General features: G+C 43.4%; 1 protein-coding gene across 2 annotated transcripts; it reads left to right on the top strand.

Moving 5' to 3' along the window:
- The first annotated feature begins 4,015 nt into the window (after positions 1 to 4,015).
- On the top strand, positions 4,016 to 15,532 carry GCSAM (germinal center associated signaling and motility). 2 transcript variants are annotated; one of them, XM_028110643.2, is made up of 6 exons: positions 4,016 to 4,127; positions 7,452 to 7,520; positions 10,315 to 10,359; positions 11,406 to 11,452; positions 13,135 to 13,163; positions 14,069 to 15,532. In XM_028110643.2, the coding sequence occupies exons 1-6, from the start codon at positions 4,099 to 4,101 to the stop codon at positions 14,381 to 14,383; spliced, it is 534 nt and encodes a 177-aa protein (XP_027966444.1). In that variant the 5' UTR covers positions 4,016 to 4,098; the 3' UTR covers positions 14,384 to 15,532. The 2 variants fall into 2 exon arrangements, with proteins under 2 accessions (XP_027966444.1, XP_027966443.1); XM_028110642.2 differs by having other exon boundaries at positions 14,066 to 15,532.
- Positions 15,533 to 15,916: the final 384 nt, after the last annotated feature.

Genomic DNA, 15,916 nt, shown 5'->3' with positions numbered 1-15,916 from the left:
TTTCTCTCTCTCTCTCTTTCTCTCTCTCTCTCTCTCTCTCTCTCACTCACACTCACACACACACACACACACCACTTTCTTCATACACAGAATGGCAGACCATTGACTGTTACCCCAGATTTCTTACACACAGAAAAGAATGCGTTAGATAACTTGGAAGACATTCCCTAAAATGTATTGCAGTTGGTCAGCCTGGAAAAAAAAGTGGTTTTGACAGAGAAGAATGGGAGAAACAGATTAGTGCAGCCCTAGATTTCTTAGACCTGTATTCAGTGGACACCCCTAATTTTCAATATATGCTTTGTTAAGAATTTTCTTTCTTACTTCACTGCTTCACTTAATTCGCTGAGGAAAGGGTTTCCTGAATTTTAGATATTCCCCGGGCAAGAAAATCTGCCACCCTAACATCTTTCCTAGAGTTAATTACCCGAGGGATTAATGAAAACATTGGATGGTGGTACTGTTGGAGAAATATAATGAAAAAATCTCCTGCCATCCCAGAAAAATCTTTCCATAAAAGTAGAAAAAAAAAGTTTTATTATTGAATAAGCACGGAACCAGAATGTGCAGCAAGCCACAAGTGATTCACTACGGAGATTGTCAAGACAATGGAATTGTGCCCTTTTATCTAACCAAGGAGATACAATCCATTGCATGCATTCTCTCAAGATAAACAGTGCCTAGTCCTCAAATAAGAGGATTTGACTGTACCACCTGCCACACACAACTCACCCTAAATTCATTTGGTAACATATTTGCTAATTGTCCTTAAGAGAGCATTTCCTCTTTTTTCCATGGAAGTAGCTTGCAGTTTGGAGTCCCCAGGCCAGCTGAATTTCTGCGGCTATTCCCCAGGGGTAGGGGGACTGGGAAGTTGGGCACGATCTTCCTTGATGATTACATTTCAAAGAGAAATCTCCCAGATCCTGAAGGAAACTTCATTCCTGGGTTGCTTATTCAACCTTTACAAGAGTTACTTGCCTTTCAAAGATAGAAAGAACTTACAAGTTTTCTAATGGAAAAGCTTTAAGAAAAGAGCCAGAGAGAAAGTCTCCACCCTCATTTTCAGCAGAGAGAATTAAACTTCTTATCTTTTAAATTTGTATTTGCCCTTAGAGTACTAAAATGTTAGAAATACTCACGTATTTTGCTTTGAGCCTCCAGTGCCCCTAGACTGGCATTGCCCTCCTTTCCTTACGGCTCCTCCTCAGGTCAGAATATTTTCTCCTCCCCTGCAGGGACTGTTATCTGTCTGCCAGCTGGTAGTGAAGCCCTCCTGGAAATGCTCCACAGACACAGACTGAAGCCTGGGGAGCAGCTACCAAGGGTGGCTGCAGAACTAGTACTCTCCCCATGCTGCTCCTGACTGTGGCAAGTGTGACCTCTGCATTACTCAAGGACAGGCAAGAAAGTAGCTTGCATTTTGTCTTATCTCATTTCAAGGAACTCCATGAGGGCAAGCCTGTATGTGCTTTGCTCCACGTTGAACCCGCCGTGCCCAGCGTATAGTAGGTGTTCAACATATACTCGTTAAAGAAATGAAGAAACGAATGAGTGATCAAGCTGGAACCAGCCATCAAATATAAGGATAATACCAAAAATCGATGGTTCCCTGTCCCCAAGTTCATTTCTTTGTTTTTATAACCTCTTTTTTTTCCGTTGAGACATAATTTACATACAGTAAAATGCACCCTTTTTGGTAGACAGCTATTTCGATTATGAGACACTCGTGCAGTCATGTTGCACCACCACAAGATACAAAAGAACAGAAAAATTCCCTCCTGCCCCTTGAAGGTCAATCCCTCCCCCACCCCTTGCTCCTGGCCACTGCTGATATATTTTCTGTCCCTACCATTTTGCCTTGGACAGAATGTCATATAAAGGTAGCCTTTAAGTCTGGCTTCTTTCACTTCGTGTGATGCATTTGAGATTCATCTGTGTTGTTGCATGAATTTGTAGTCCATTCCTTTTTATTATCGGTCAGTCTTGGAGGGATGCAACAGTTTGTCTAGCTGTTCACCACTTGGAAATCATTTGGGTTATTTCCAGGGTTTGAGGAGCAATTCTGAGTAAAGCAGCTATTGCATGCAGGTTCCTAGAGATCTTATGTTTTATTTCACTTGGGATTGCTAAATTGTATGATGAGGCTATGCTTATAAGAAACTACCATGCTGGTTTTCAAAGAGGCTGAACAAGTTTGCATTCCCATCAGCAATGCATGCAGCAAGCCCTGCGTTCCCTCACCAGCGCTTGGTGTCATCAGTTTTTCTATTGTTTTCAATGTTAGCCATTCTAATAGGTGTAAATAAGACAACCACAGACCCACAATGGCTTTACTTAGGCTAAGTCACCAAATGGGGGCTTAATACCTAACTAAGTGCAATTTCAATCTCCTCCAGAAATTTAAGTCTTAACTGGTGAGTCGGGAATTTTCTCATCAACATCAGTGATCCTCTTCATCCCGGAAAGGAAGATGAGGTAATCCACCTAATAAGACCCCCTGTCCATCGTCCCTCTAAGGGAAAGTGACTTTGACTGGAACAATTCTTTCTTTTATTTTGCTAATAACTTTCCTGGCCCACCCTCCTATAAAAACCTTCCATTTTATACAGCCCCTCAGAGCATCTCTCTACTTGCTGGATGGGATACTGCCCAAGTCCTGAGTCTCTTATAAAGCCAATTAACTCTTCAAAATCACTTGACTGACCTGTTTTTTAGCAAATGTGTATAAAGGTATTACATTGTGGTTTGATTTACATTTCCCTAATGACTATGGTATTGAACATTTTTTTCATGTATGTATTTACCATCTGTATATTTTCTCTGTTGAAATGTCTGTTCAAATATTTTGGCCATTTTGTTATTGGCTGTTTGTTTTCTTAGTGAGTTTTGAGAGTTCTTTATATATTCTGGATAAAATCTTTTTATCAGATATATGCTTTGTTAATAATTTCTGTTGGTCATTGGATTGACTTAACTTGTTTTAACCTTTTTTGTTTTTTATTTTTAAAGATTTTATTTATTTTTATTTATTTGACACAAAGAGAGAGATAGTGAGAGAGAGAGAGCACAAGCAGGGGGAGCAGGAGAGGGAGAAGCAGGCTCCCTGCTGAGCAGGGAGCCCGATGCGGGGCTCGATTCCAGGACCCTGGGATCATGACCTGAGCCGAAGGCAGCCGCTTAACCAACTGAGCCACCCAGGCACCGCTAACCTTTTTTTTGTTTTAAAACAAAATTCCCCCTCTGACTTTTCCAAGACTATGAAGTGGTTGAATAAATTTAGGAATCTGAAGTGAAAAACTCCATGGCTTGTCTGTAATTGCAGATGGGGCTTCCCCAGAAGCTGAACGCTCTCCTTGACCAATGGTTTCTGGTTAAGGCCAGTAGCCTGGTTCCCTCAGGAGTTGGGAAGGAAACATTTTCCTCTATTCTGGCTGGCCTACGAATTATATTGACATGAAACAAATTAACAGGAGAGAAACAAAAGCTTAATAACATGTCTATCTCCTGTATGTAAGGGAGAGACTCAGGGAAACTAAGCAATTCCCCCAAAGGGCTGAAGCCATCACCTTAAAAACCATCTTCAGTTAAAGACAAAAGACGTTGGGGATGGAGGGTCCATTGTGAGAGGAAAAAGCACAGTAAACAAGGGTCATGCTGTTATGCAGATTTAATTGCCTTCTGCATCAGTAACAGTTTCTAGAGACTTAGAGCTCCCTTTTCCTGATACCCTTACACATGGAGATTTCCCTTGTCAATGCAAAAGTCTCTTACAGTAGGGTAATTTCTACTTGATTTTCAGAGCCCATTTTATATCTGAAGTTTCTTTAAAGTAACCAACTTAAAATAATATGCCAAAGAGGCGTATCTCTGAGCGGCGAAATTTGCTCCCGTTTACGGGCTCTGACATTTTAGGAAGTTGTGCGTGCGTGCACCTCAGACTCTCCTCCCCCTGGGGTCCTCCTTCCTTTGTGGGGAGGTACTCTTCTCCTTTCAGCTCTCTGGCACTGGTAGCCAGAGCAACGCACATTGGGTCAGGAGCTGCCCCCTTTAGAGCACCAGGCTGGCTGAGGGGAAGTCACCAAGAGAACTGAGAGAATGGGGAACTCTCCGCTGAGGGAAAACAGGTGAGTCCAGTCTCCCCAGGGGAAAGCAGCGGACGTGGGACAGAGCCATCAAGAAAAAAAAAAAAAAAAGAGGTCTTTGGGCAAGGGGAGGGAACAGGGTAAAGAACTGAAAAAAAATTAAGTGCCTACTGAGGGTCAGACACTAAGTTCAACTCCTTATAGTGCTGGCCTTCTCCCCAGAATCAGAGTGAGCAAGCAGCTGGTGGAGAACCCCTAAAAGGCAGAAGGACTTTATCAAGGGAGGTCAATGCAGTAAACCATGACTTAAGAAATGCAACAATTTTCTGAGGGCTGGCAGGGGATGGGGGTGGGTAGGACAGTCTCCCGAGTTCTTAATGCCTGCAAGGAGCTCAAAGACACCACTACTCTTTTAATTACTATTTTAGTTCAAAATAAATAGCAAGCTTCTGCCCACAGGGAGGGCTCACCCGGTGCACATTCCCTGCAATGGCTAAGCAGCGGTCATTAAAATCGGTCAAGAATTTGGCTTTTTCTAGACTTTGGTTTCCTAATTTTAAGAGGAAGTAATAATACAATACCTACCTTGGAAGTTTCTAGTGCGTGTGATGCTAGCACAGTGCCTTACACACAGTAAGGTTCAATAATAATAAGATATTATTTTGAGGGACCATCATCTTCATTAACATCAAAGCAGTCATTGTAAAAATTAGTACCACCCAAAACAAAGAGAATCCCTAGTGAGGTGGTCTAGGAAGAATGAACTCGCTGGGACAAGGAAAGGGGAGTACTTTTAAGGATTACGTTTGGCATCCTGAGTCCCAGTTCCTGCCACTGGGAGCTAAGACACGGAACTCAAAATGCCACCTGCCAAAAAGAGGCTTGGTGAACCCATGGGATGTGTCCTGCCCCTCCCTGAAACCCAGTGTTTTCTGAAACTCCTCCCTGGTTCCTCAGGCCTTGAGCCATCTGCAGCTCGGCCATGTTATCAGCTTATAAATCCCTATTCTCATATCTATGTGTGAGTTCCTCAAATGTAGAGACTGTTTCTTAGTCATGTTTGAATTCCTGTTTCCTAGCATTATTTCTGACAAATAGTAGGCACTCAAAATGAGTTTGATGAATGATTGGAAACATGAAGAAATCACTGTCTTGAGAAGAAAAATAAAACAAAATACAGATACAATGTGACTGAGAAAGTCATGATTGATGTGACATTTGTAGTTTTTTTGTTTTGTTTTTAGAATTTTGGTGTGAGGGTGAAGGATTAGGACTTTAATACATATTAGTTGTAGAAACAGTGAAAAATACATGAAGTATAAAGAAAAAAATGGTAACTCACAGTTATAACTGTTGACAACATTAGATACATCTTCCTTATTTTAATGTCTATATTTATCAGTCATTTGTATTTCTTTGTCTGTGAAGAGCCAGTAATGTCTTTTGCCTATTTTTTGTTTTGGATTTTGGTCTACTTTGTTTTACTGAGAGTACAAGCTATTCTCAGTTTGAAGAAATTAGCCCTTTCTCATATTACAAAAAAATAGTTTTTCTAGTCTGTATATCTTGTGCCATGCAAACTTTTTATGTTTTGTTTACTATTTCTTAAACATAATTGAATTAAATCTAGAAAGCTCTTAGGTTTCTACCAATTAATGCTTAAAATTTTTCCCCATCTTAAGATAAGACACATCCACAGTATCATTTTTTTGTTGTTGTTTTATTGCTTTACATGTAGATCCATACATTCACTATATGGTGTCAAATACGCATACACATACACACACACACCCCCCACCCACACACACGCACATATATTTTTTTTTTCCAAAATAGTTGATCAGTTGGCTCAGCATCTTCATTTCCATGCTGATTTAAAATGTTTCCCTTAGGGTGCCCCAGTGGCTCAGTTGGTTAAGCGTCTGCCTTTGGCTCAGGTCATGATCACGGAGTCCTGGGATCAAGCCCTGCATTGGGCTCTCCGCTCTGTGGGAAGCCTGCATCTCCCTCTCCCACCCCCCCTGCTTGTGTTCCTGCTCTCGCTGTCTCTCTCTGTCAAATAAATAAATAAATAATCTAAAAAAAATGATTTAAAAATAAAATAAAATAAAATATTTCCCTTAGTATAATTTTCAAAGGCTTTTAGTTCCTGAGATCTGATTTTCAACTTCACCCCTATCTCCCATTTATCATCCAGTCAGCACAGCCCCACCATGGTTCTCCAGATCAGATTTGTTACAAAAGCCATGGAGATCCCCCCCGCCCACACACACACACACACACACACACACACACACACACACTGAGCAGTGTGTCACCTAGTCCTCTACAAGAGGAGCTCAGAGTCTTACTGATTGGTGGTCCTCGGACAAGTTACCTAACATTTTTGGCCTCAGTTTTCTCATTGGTAAAAAATAGAATCATAACATCTATCTCATGGATTTATTCTGAGATTAAATGAAATATAACATATAAAATGTGTGTGTTATATACATTTAGTAAGTGGAGTGTGTGTGTGTGTGTGTGTGTGTGTGTGTGTAGAGAGAGAGAGAAGATGAGAGAAAGTAATAAGCATATAGTAAGTAGTACTTAATTTTTATTTTTTTTAAAGATTTTATTTATTTATTTGATAGACAAAGACAGCGAGTACAAGTAGGCAGAGTGGCAGGCAGAGGGAGAGGAGAAGCAGGCTCCCCGCCCAGCAGAGAGCCTGATTCAGGGCTCGATCCCAGGACCCCAGGATCATGACCTGACCCGAAGGCAGACACCCAACCGACTGAGCCACCCAGGCGCCCCAGTAGTAGTTAATTTTTAGTTTCTTTTTCTCTATACCCTCAAATCCCCACAAGTGAAAAAAAATGGTTATACAGAAACCCAACCCGCACAAGGAACAGATTTATTTTCTTTCTTTAATCCTTTCTTCTCCTCTTATCCCATGTTCTCTGCCTTGGTGCTGTAAAAGCTGATGACTTACCTGAGACAAGCCAGTACCCTTCCCCATCCCCGTGCGCCATCCCGAAGACTGCGCCAAGTGGATAGACCTCTCCATATGCTGATAGTCTCATGGTCATCATGAGCAATCCCGGCCGCATGGGAACAAATGATTTAGGGCCGGTGGTGTGTGGAGTTTGTCGGAGAATGTCGGTGGGTGGGTTGTTGCCATGGCAATGAGGAAGTGTCAGATAAAATGTTGCCATGTATGTTAAAGAGAAGCTGTGAACAGATCTGAGGGGAACAGGCTGAAGCTGAGGTGATGCCGGAGTGATACACAAATGGCAGAAATGGCAAAAGTTGGAAAAATTGGTAATCAAGGAGGGAAGCCCAGAAAGGAAGAACTTAGCTCATTCCTGATATGTTGGGTTTTAGGTGGCAGCAGAACACTCAAGAAATACCCTGGACTCTGGAAAACCAAAGCTTCGCACAGAGAACATCCAGGTGAGAACAAATCCAACAAACCTTCTCCCAGCCTTTGCCCATGAAGAGTAAAGTCTGTCAGGTACTGGACTTCACATGCTCCACAACGGAGCACCCTGCCTCGCCCAGCAGCAGCTGTAATCATGGTAAATGTGAAGACAAGACAAAAGACAAAACACTTTGAACCTTTGGACAGGAGACGTGCAACCCCTGCTGCCTCTGATCATTTAGCTCAAGTACCTTTGTGCTCAGCTCCATCCTGACCATTCCATTTTAGACTCTTTAAGTTTCTATTGCTGAGGTGACTACATCTCCCATATGATCGTTAAAAGGTTTGTGGAGAAAGACACTTGCAATTACCCTGATGCTGTTAGACCAAGATTTCCTCATGAACCCTTTCTGACCAGTCTTTTTGAGTGCCAGGGAATCACTCAAATATGGAACTAGGGTCTCAGGGTCCAAGAATTCCAAAAAGTAGCAAAGCCAGTTGTTCTGTGACCTATAGACTTATCTGCCCTTTTCCCATGGTTTCAGGAGAAGCTCTTGAAAGAATATCAATTAAATTAAAAAGCAACCACTGAGCCAAAGCTTGCATTAGGAGCTGGACACCCAAAGATCCCCCAACAGGGATCTGTACTGTATCACTGGGGGAGGATATGTCTGGACGGTATTTTTACAGTACATGTCTTCAGGGCAAGCTAAGGATCATCTATTTGGGGGATATCCCTGGACGTGTGTTAAAGCATATACTCCAAATAATGAACCAGACCAGAAGGGTCATGGGCATTATAACAAGGTAGAGACTGGGTAGACTAGTGGGCCAGGGAAGCTTTATGTAAGAGACAGGAACCTGGAATTGCCGGCACAGAGTGTGGCGTCCCAGAGATACATCCGGTCTCCTGCAGAACCTACCCCAAACCAAAACATCCAGGCTGAAATGCAAGAATACATTACAGAAAAATTGAGTGGGGGAAATAACAAGCTTGAAAATAGCTTTTGCCCATATTTAAATTTATGTGACCCTTACAACTCCATGAGGTAAGCAGTGTAAGCATCTTCGTTTTACGACAAAGAAACCATGGCTCAAGTTTTCCAAAGATCCTCGTCCCGTCAGTAACTCAAAATCGGCTGTCTTTTCTCATCACCCAAATCTCCTTAGGGAACCAAATCTCCTTAGGGAACCCAGTTTCTTAGCACTGGCGAAGTTCAGTGGTTTCCTTCGGGCGTTTCTTCAGCCACAGAAACAGGAGATAGAAACAACGGCTGAAAGTCGCATGAAGAGGAGCCATGCCTTTCAGCCGTCAAACTCTGGGGGTACAGGGACCCCCAGTTGCTGTCAGAACACTCTGCCATGCTGGCGCCGACAGCATCTCCTCCAGCACCCTTTGCAAGGGAACTCCCTGGGAAGCTCACTTTGTGGGGGATATGTCCGGATGGTACTTTTACAGACCCTTTTAACATAGTGTTACCAGGACATGCAGGGCTTTCACATTCAACTACATAGGTAGCTGACTATGACTCAAGTTCAGAAAGATGCCCAGCATGATAGACGGCAGCCTGGATGTCTGACTGCAGAACGATCTGCCTCCCATAAAAAAGATCACAAGTCCTGTTAATTTACCTGTCCCTTGGGTCAAGGAGGCAGATTTGATGACCTGAGCCAGTTGGAGTTACTCTGTTCTTGGCTACTCGTTCATCTATCAAATATTTATTGAAAATAGATTTACCAGCCACTCTGCCACATGCTGGTGATCTATGCCGGTGATGAACAAAATAAATCTATACGGTCCCCAACTTTATGAATCTCTAGTGTAGGATGTAAACAAATGAACTGTTAAATAACAAAATTCAACAAAGTAAATGGGAAGATCTACTTGTCTTTATTAAATGATTCAAGAATCAGCAACACCCCATCTAGTAGGTAGAGAGGCTCTCAAAGGAGTTATATATAGAAGGAGAGTGGAGAAAAGAAAGTTATTAGCAGAAGAAAAAGATTATCCCAGGTGAGGCTACTACTTTCTAAGGGGAAAAGCAAGGTGTCTTATCATGCAGATTATCTCATCTTTTTGTGGGGATGGAGAAGGCCAGGTGACAGACTTAATGGCACAAATTGAAGAATTCCCGGCTGATGGGTTAAGACTACATTGATGGAGGAGGTTGAAACTGCAATTCAATTATGTTTAAGCACCACTTTGGGAACTCAGTCCAAGTGACACCATTTTGAGCCAGTGTTGTTTTGGGGTTTTTTTCAACCTAACAATTATAATGTGGTATACATTTATAATTATAGTTTAAATAGGAGAAATTCAGAGTACAGTAGAATTCACTATAAATATTGTCTAACCTGTACCAGAAAGAAATTTCTAAAATGTCCACACACTGATACCATGATTTCCTGGAGATGACTCTTGTGTGTCCTTCATCACAAGAGACCAAGTAAATCATTGAAATTGGGGATGAGCAAGCTCTTCTAGGTGACTTGGACACATCTATCATGCTAGAATGACTCCTCCCTCCCAGGATATGAACTGCCCCTTTGGAAATATGGAGATGATGCCTATCAACAGCAGAAAGTTCCTTCCCTGATTAGGAGGTGATACGCATCGTCTTCATATTTCCAAAGGGGCAGTTCATGTTCTGGGAGGAAGAAATCATTCTAACATAATAGATGTGTCCAAGTCATCTAGAATAAATACTGTCTTGGGGGTTGGGAGAGAAAAAAAGGTTTTTCACAGAACTGGCAAAGAGAAGGAGTCACCCTAATCAAGCTGCAGAAACCAACATGGTGACTTGTGTCATCTCATGGTTATTTTAGATGCTGGGACTGCTACGTTGCCGAAGGGTGTTTCTGCCTTCCGTGGTGAGTGGAGAATTGTTTTCAAGAGTTATTTCACTGAGTGTGGTTTCAATGTGGTATTTACTGTAAATCACCTGTAACTGCCCACTGTCTGTGGCCACAGGGGAAGCCTCTGACTCCCCAGACACAGTCATCTGAGAGTTAGTCAGGGAAGTAACAATTCGAGCCTGGTGAGAAATAGGAACAATAGTCTTGATGGCGCTCCTTGAACCAGAAAGCCCTAGAAGCAAGGCTGAAAGTGGCCACTGTAGAGGGAAAGACCCCTCCTCACACTGTAAGTGCTAGACTCCATGTGTGGAAGCACACGTTCCTGGTCCTTGCACAGAAAACTCACAGCCAGGGTGATCATATAAGTCCTCTGACACCCTCGGAAGGCATTGAGAGTGAAAGGCATGCTACAAATAGTTTGGGGTCCCTAAGTGACGGATAAGGACATTACCCAGACTCCCTAAGCCAAGTGGGACATATGGTCATGCTGCTTGGCACACATGTCATTGTCTCCTGAGATGATAATGAGCTTCCATTATATTTAGACTGTGTTCCTCTGGGGGACTCGTCTCTACAGAGTAGTTACCCCTGTGCTCACATGGACCACATTTGCTTGCTTGCTTGCTTGGAGGTCAGAGATCAGGCTTGGGGTTGGAATTGGAAATAACCTTGGCTCCTTATGTCACATGATATAAAAGAAATTGATATTTTGTTAGAAAAAAATCCCCAAATAGTTAACTATGACATCACCGTAGTTCTCCATTTATAAATCAATTCTACCTCAACCCATAGAAAAGGGAAAAGGGAGAAGAGAGAGAGACACACACACACAAACACACACACACACACACACACACGCACACACACACACACCCAGAGGTGGAGATTTCTACTTGATCTTATCTTTCATTTTTCCTTTTATCTATCTTCGTTTTCCTCTACGCTAAAGGAGGTATAACTTTAACAAATGAAAGAGTTAAAGATAAGGTTTTAGAGTCCAGTGTCATTTCCTTTGAGAATTTCTGAATATTGAAAACTTTTCCTTCCTTTTCTTTTTTCAGGAAAAAAGTATGCATTTGTAAAGCAAAGCCAGATTCCTCAAAGACGAGTAAGTCATTGCTTTCTCATCTTTTCTACTTTGGACAGACTTATATTTCCACACCGCCCCTTCTCTGTGCTTCCCAAGCTCCTTGGGCGTCGTCCTTCCAGTGTAACACTTACGTGTGGGTCTGTGTCACTCATCCAGTTGCTTGTGTCTCTCTCCACAAGACTGTGAGCTCATCGAAGCAGGAACTGGCTACTGATCTCCGTATCCCCCCGTGAGGTCTGGAGGCCAGACGGGTGAACTGGGAACAATAACTGGAAAGGTAGAGGGTCACCGAGAGCAACAAGGAGGGGCGGGACCTTGTAGGCAAGCTTAGGATTGGAGTTTTTGTCTTGAGAACTGCAGAACTATTGAGGGGCTTTAAACAAGGGGCTGGTATGATGCCCTTTGCATGAAAAGACACCGCCTGGGTTGCTGTGCAGAGAACACATTGCACTAGCGCCTGGCAAGAAGAGATGCTGGAGGTTCACTTAGGGGGTGAGGCAATGGTCTTTGGAGACAGAAGAGGACTGCAGCTAAGGAGAAGAAATTCGAGAAGGAGAGGGTGGTGAATAGCATCACATGCAAGAAAGAGAGAAAGGAAGTATAGGCCTGAGGACAGGCCATTGTATTTCTAAAGAAGAAAAGTGATGGAGTTTTGCCTCTGCCTTCCTGGGTTTAAAGAGCAGAGCCTAATTCATTCACTCTGAGTCTTGCAAACTAGCTCCATAAAGTGTATGTGTGAATAATACGGCCCTCCCACCCCTAGCATCACCCCGGGGAATGGTGGGGCCCAGGAAACCCCAATCTCCATCAGAGCAAAACAAGGTGGAGATAAGACCTCTAATGCAAAAACTCACAGACGTTCCTTGCAGTGATAATCAGGGACCATCCTAGATGGCCATGGGAATTTATGGAGATGTGAGAATCTGGGATGTCAGTCCTGAGGGAAGGTAAATCCATAATATAATAAGATGAGCTGCAGGGGCACACCCACCTCCTGTGTTAGGAGGGCATCCTGCGGCTTCCGTGTGAAAGCTCACGTTGGCTTATCGAGCCTGTGTGTTTGCGAGGGGGTAGCGAGTGCATCCGTTTGCCTCTTTGCTGAGTGGCCAAAGCCAGTTGCTTTTAAATAAACTGGCTTTTGAAAATCTGGCCAGGTTTTGTGTGTATCTGCTAGCAAATTCAGGAATGGGAATGCTCAATTTAAGAATTTCCTTCCGTCAAGCTTTCCCTGAGCACCAGCCCCCCCACTACTATCATCCCCTGTCACCTGCAGTAGACACGACAGTCCTCCTTTGCATCGTGGATCCTCAGGGGCCCTTGTCTGCCTCCTATGCTAGCCTGTGAGCCCCTTGAGGACAGGAACTGTTTCTGATTTTTCTTTGTCTCCCCCGTGCCTGGTACAAGGTAGGTATGCAATGAATTTTGTATGAGGGAGGGAGGGGTGAGGGAGAGAGAGGAATTGTGATTTCCCTTCCAAGACCCCACTGAATATGTCTCCCTCCACTCAGCCGCAAACAGCTCTGCTGTTTCCTTAGATGGTCCTGTCATTCCCCAGGGGTGTGTCACAGGTCAGGGTAGCCTGACAGACCACTGTTCGGCTCTCCGACTGCTTCTGCCCCAGTGTCCACCGCTGCCCCCCACTCCCCACCCTCTCCACAATCTCTCCAGGACCTGAAATTGATTGTATTTTCTTTCTCCAGATAAAGGAATGTCATCTGCTCCTGTGCAGGTAATGCAAACACCTCTGACCCCTTTTCTGAGATGCTGGTAGCAATGCAGATACCCCAGATGGCAGAAGTTGGCCTCCAAGACCCCTTCCAACCTTGATATGAAAGAAAGACTTTAGATGCCAGTGCTTGTCGGCCCAGGGCCCTGTGTGGGGCCTGGTGGCAGCAACGTCAGCCACCTCTGTTGTACATCTTACTGAAAGGGGCTAATATATATGGAGCCCTTTGTTGATGCCAGGCAGTGTGCTGAGAGCTTTGCCTAGAGTGTCTCACGTCACTGTTATGGCGATCCTATAAGACTGGCACTATTATTTCCCCTGTTGTACAAATGAGAAAACAGAGAGGCTAAGTGATATACTCCCCAGGCCAGACGCTGACAAGAAGTCAGGGGCATGATTCAAAACCAAGCCTCAGTCCCAGATCCAAGGTTCTCCCTCTTGTATTTTGCTGCTTTGCTTTTTTATCTCCTGAGATTCCACTGCCTGGGAGCTTCTTTTGAGTGGTTTCCCTTTTTAATAATGCAAAAATCTCTAGGATGAGTGGTTAAATACCATAAGCTATCATGCCAAGGTGGCCTCAGATTGTTCTCTTATATAAAAATGTGCTGCCCTCGGGGTCTGAGACTTGGGAATTGTATATATGACTTGGGATAGTCAGGGGTCACTCTGGAACATGGGGCAGAGAGGACATGCCTGGGAAGGCTGAATACTCTGGACAGCATGAGCTCTCTGGATGCCTGGGCTAGTGGTTGGGGTGGGGGTCGCCATTAGGAAAAACAGCCAGGGGGTGGAGGAGAGATGGTCATGGAAGACAGATTTTGACCAGGGTTGGGTCTGTGTTGAGCCTGGAGTATATAAAGGGAATGGCAAGAGTCTCACTCTTGATAAGGTTCTTCTTTGACCAGCAGGACAGTGCTGATCAGAGCTCCTCGGAGGATCTCTGCTACACCCACATTAATCATGTCGTCCTTGGGAGAAGGCTATCAGGGATCTCCAGTGAGGGGTTCTATGAGAACGTTTCCCCTAAGACCAAGACATCCAGGAAGTCCTTGGGAGAAACCGAGACTTCATACGCACTTCTCCGGGTGCCTTCCTCCCCGAGGCATTTGTCTTCCCCAGAAGATGAATATGAACTTGTAGTCCCTAGTAGAATCTCCTTCCACTCCCTGCAACAGCCACATGTACCTCTGCTACCGTCAAAGACTCAGGTTTCCTATTTATAATGAAATAGTTGGACCAGCACTTGTCTAATACCAGTAAATAAAAACTGGGGGTGTGGGGCTCTGGTTGAAGCAGGTGTGGGGTCTAGAGCCCTTCAGGCTTACCCCCCTCCACACACACAACAGCCTTTGTTACAGGGGTCTCTGCAGAATCCGGTTTGCCAACCACAGGGCCTCTTAGATCCAGCTCAATATTCATCATCCAAAGACCAACCACCTATCCCGAACACCGCTCTTTGAGAACGGAGTGGCCATCTTTGATTCCAAATGGCTTTGGAAAAGGACCAATTAGCTCAATGGAGGGAGGGGATTCTTGGTCACCTACAGCTATGAGTATCACAAAGGGTCTGCTCCTTTGTCCAGATTCTTCTCCATAAAATGTCCACATGATTGTTTCCTGGAGTCACAAGGAAGCTTTATCCATCGTACTAAGTGTGCCAAGGGGTTCCACTGGTTCCACACGTTTGAAGGCCCAACCCCTCACTCCAAGCCTTCCAGGTGGCAACCTTGTGTGTTCCTCTCACCCTGTGCCACTTAACCGTGTCCTTTGCATTGTGTCCTTTGACTCGTTGACCCTTGTGGTTTTGTTGGTTATGTGAGTTGAATCAGTAAGTTCTACATCAGGTTTTTATATAATTTTTAATAAAATTTTAGTCCATATTTTTTAACCTCGTATTTCTCCCTAGAAATCTTAACAAGAAAATCACAGCATTAGAGAATGGTAGAGTAGAAAGACCTATGGAGACACTCTAATCCCATTATCCTTTTTGCTCAGAGAAGTAACGCAATGTACATTGCAAGTTAGTGACAGAACTTTATCCAGAGCCTGATTTCCTGGTTTCCAATTCAGCACTCTTCCAACATATTAGCTAGAAAAGCCTCTACTCAACTGTGTGGTGTGTGTGTGGATGAACTAATATGTCATGTATAAAATATGAAAAAAAGTCCACATGAGAAAAATAATACACACACATCCCCACACACATACCCCTTCTCTAATGAGCCTTTCTCTGTATGTTCTGATTATTTTTCCTAATTTTTTCTTCATTATTCCTAGAATTCCATCTATCCCCTAAAACAGAGGTCAGCAAACTGTGACCTGCAGGCCAAATCTGACCTACTGTCTTTTTTTATATATAAATAAAATGTTATTGAAACACAGCCATGCTTATTCATTTATACTGTATACATGTTCATACTGTCTGTGGCTCCTCAGCCACAGAAGAGTTGAGTAGTCGTGACACACACTGACGGTCCTGCAAAGCCAAAAATATTTATTTTTTTGCCCTCTTCAGAAAAAAAAATTTGTAGACCCCAGACCTAAACGATGATACTTGGGAGATAAACTTTATAGAAATGTGTTTGGGTATTGTAACTCATAAGAGCTGGTACCAATAAACTGGCATGAAAATATTAAACCACAAATGATATGAGTGAGGCCAAGAACAATTAGCAAATTAGACTATTTCTATATTCACACCTGTGTTCTCAACTTCCTGTTTTTTTTTTTTTAACCTGTGGCCATTGTCCTAATTT

Source organism: Eumetopias jubatus, unplaced genomic scaffold (genome assembly GCF_037043125.1).
Source record: "Eumetopias jubatus isolate StellerSeaLion01/CBP00866 unplaced genomic scaffold, mEumJub1_p1.0 scaffold_1, whole genome shotgun sequence".
Lineage (NCBI taxonomy): Eukaryota > Metazoa > Chordata > Mammalia > Carnivora > Otariidae > Eumetopias > Eumetopias jubatus.
Note: the sequence above shows the minus strand (reverse complement) of the source record. Positions and strands in the feature narration are given on the sequence as shown.

Coding starts and splice junctions, on each gene's coding strand:
- GCSAM (XM_028110642.2), top strand. CDS start 4,099: ATGGGGAACTCTCCGCTGAGGGAAAACAG. Junction 7,521..10,314: donor TTCGCACAGAGAACATCCAG/GTGAGAACAAAT, acceptor TGGTTATTTTAG/ATGCTGGGACTGCTACGTTG. Junction 13,164..14,065: donor TGTCATCTGCTCCTGTGCAG/GTAATGCAAACA, acceptor TTCTTTGACCAG/CAGGACAGTGCTGATCAGAG.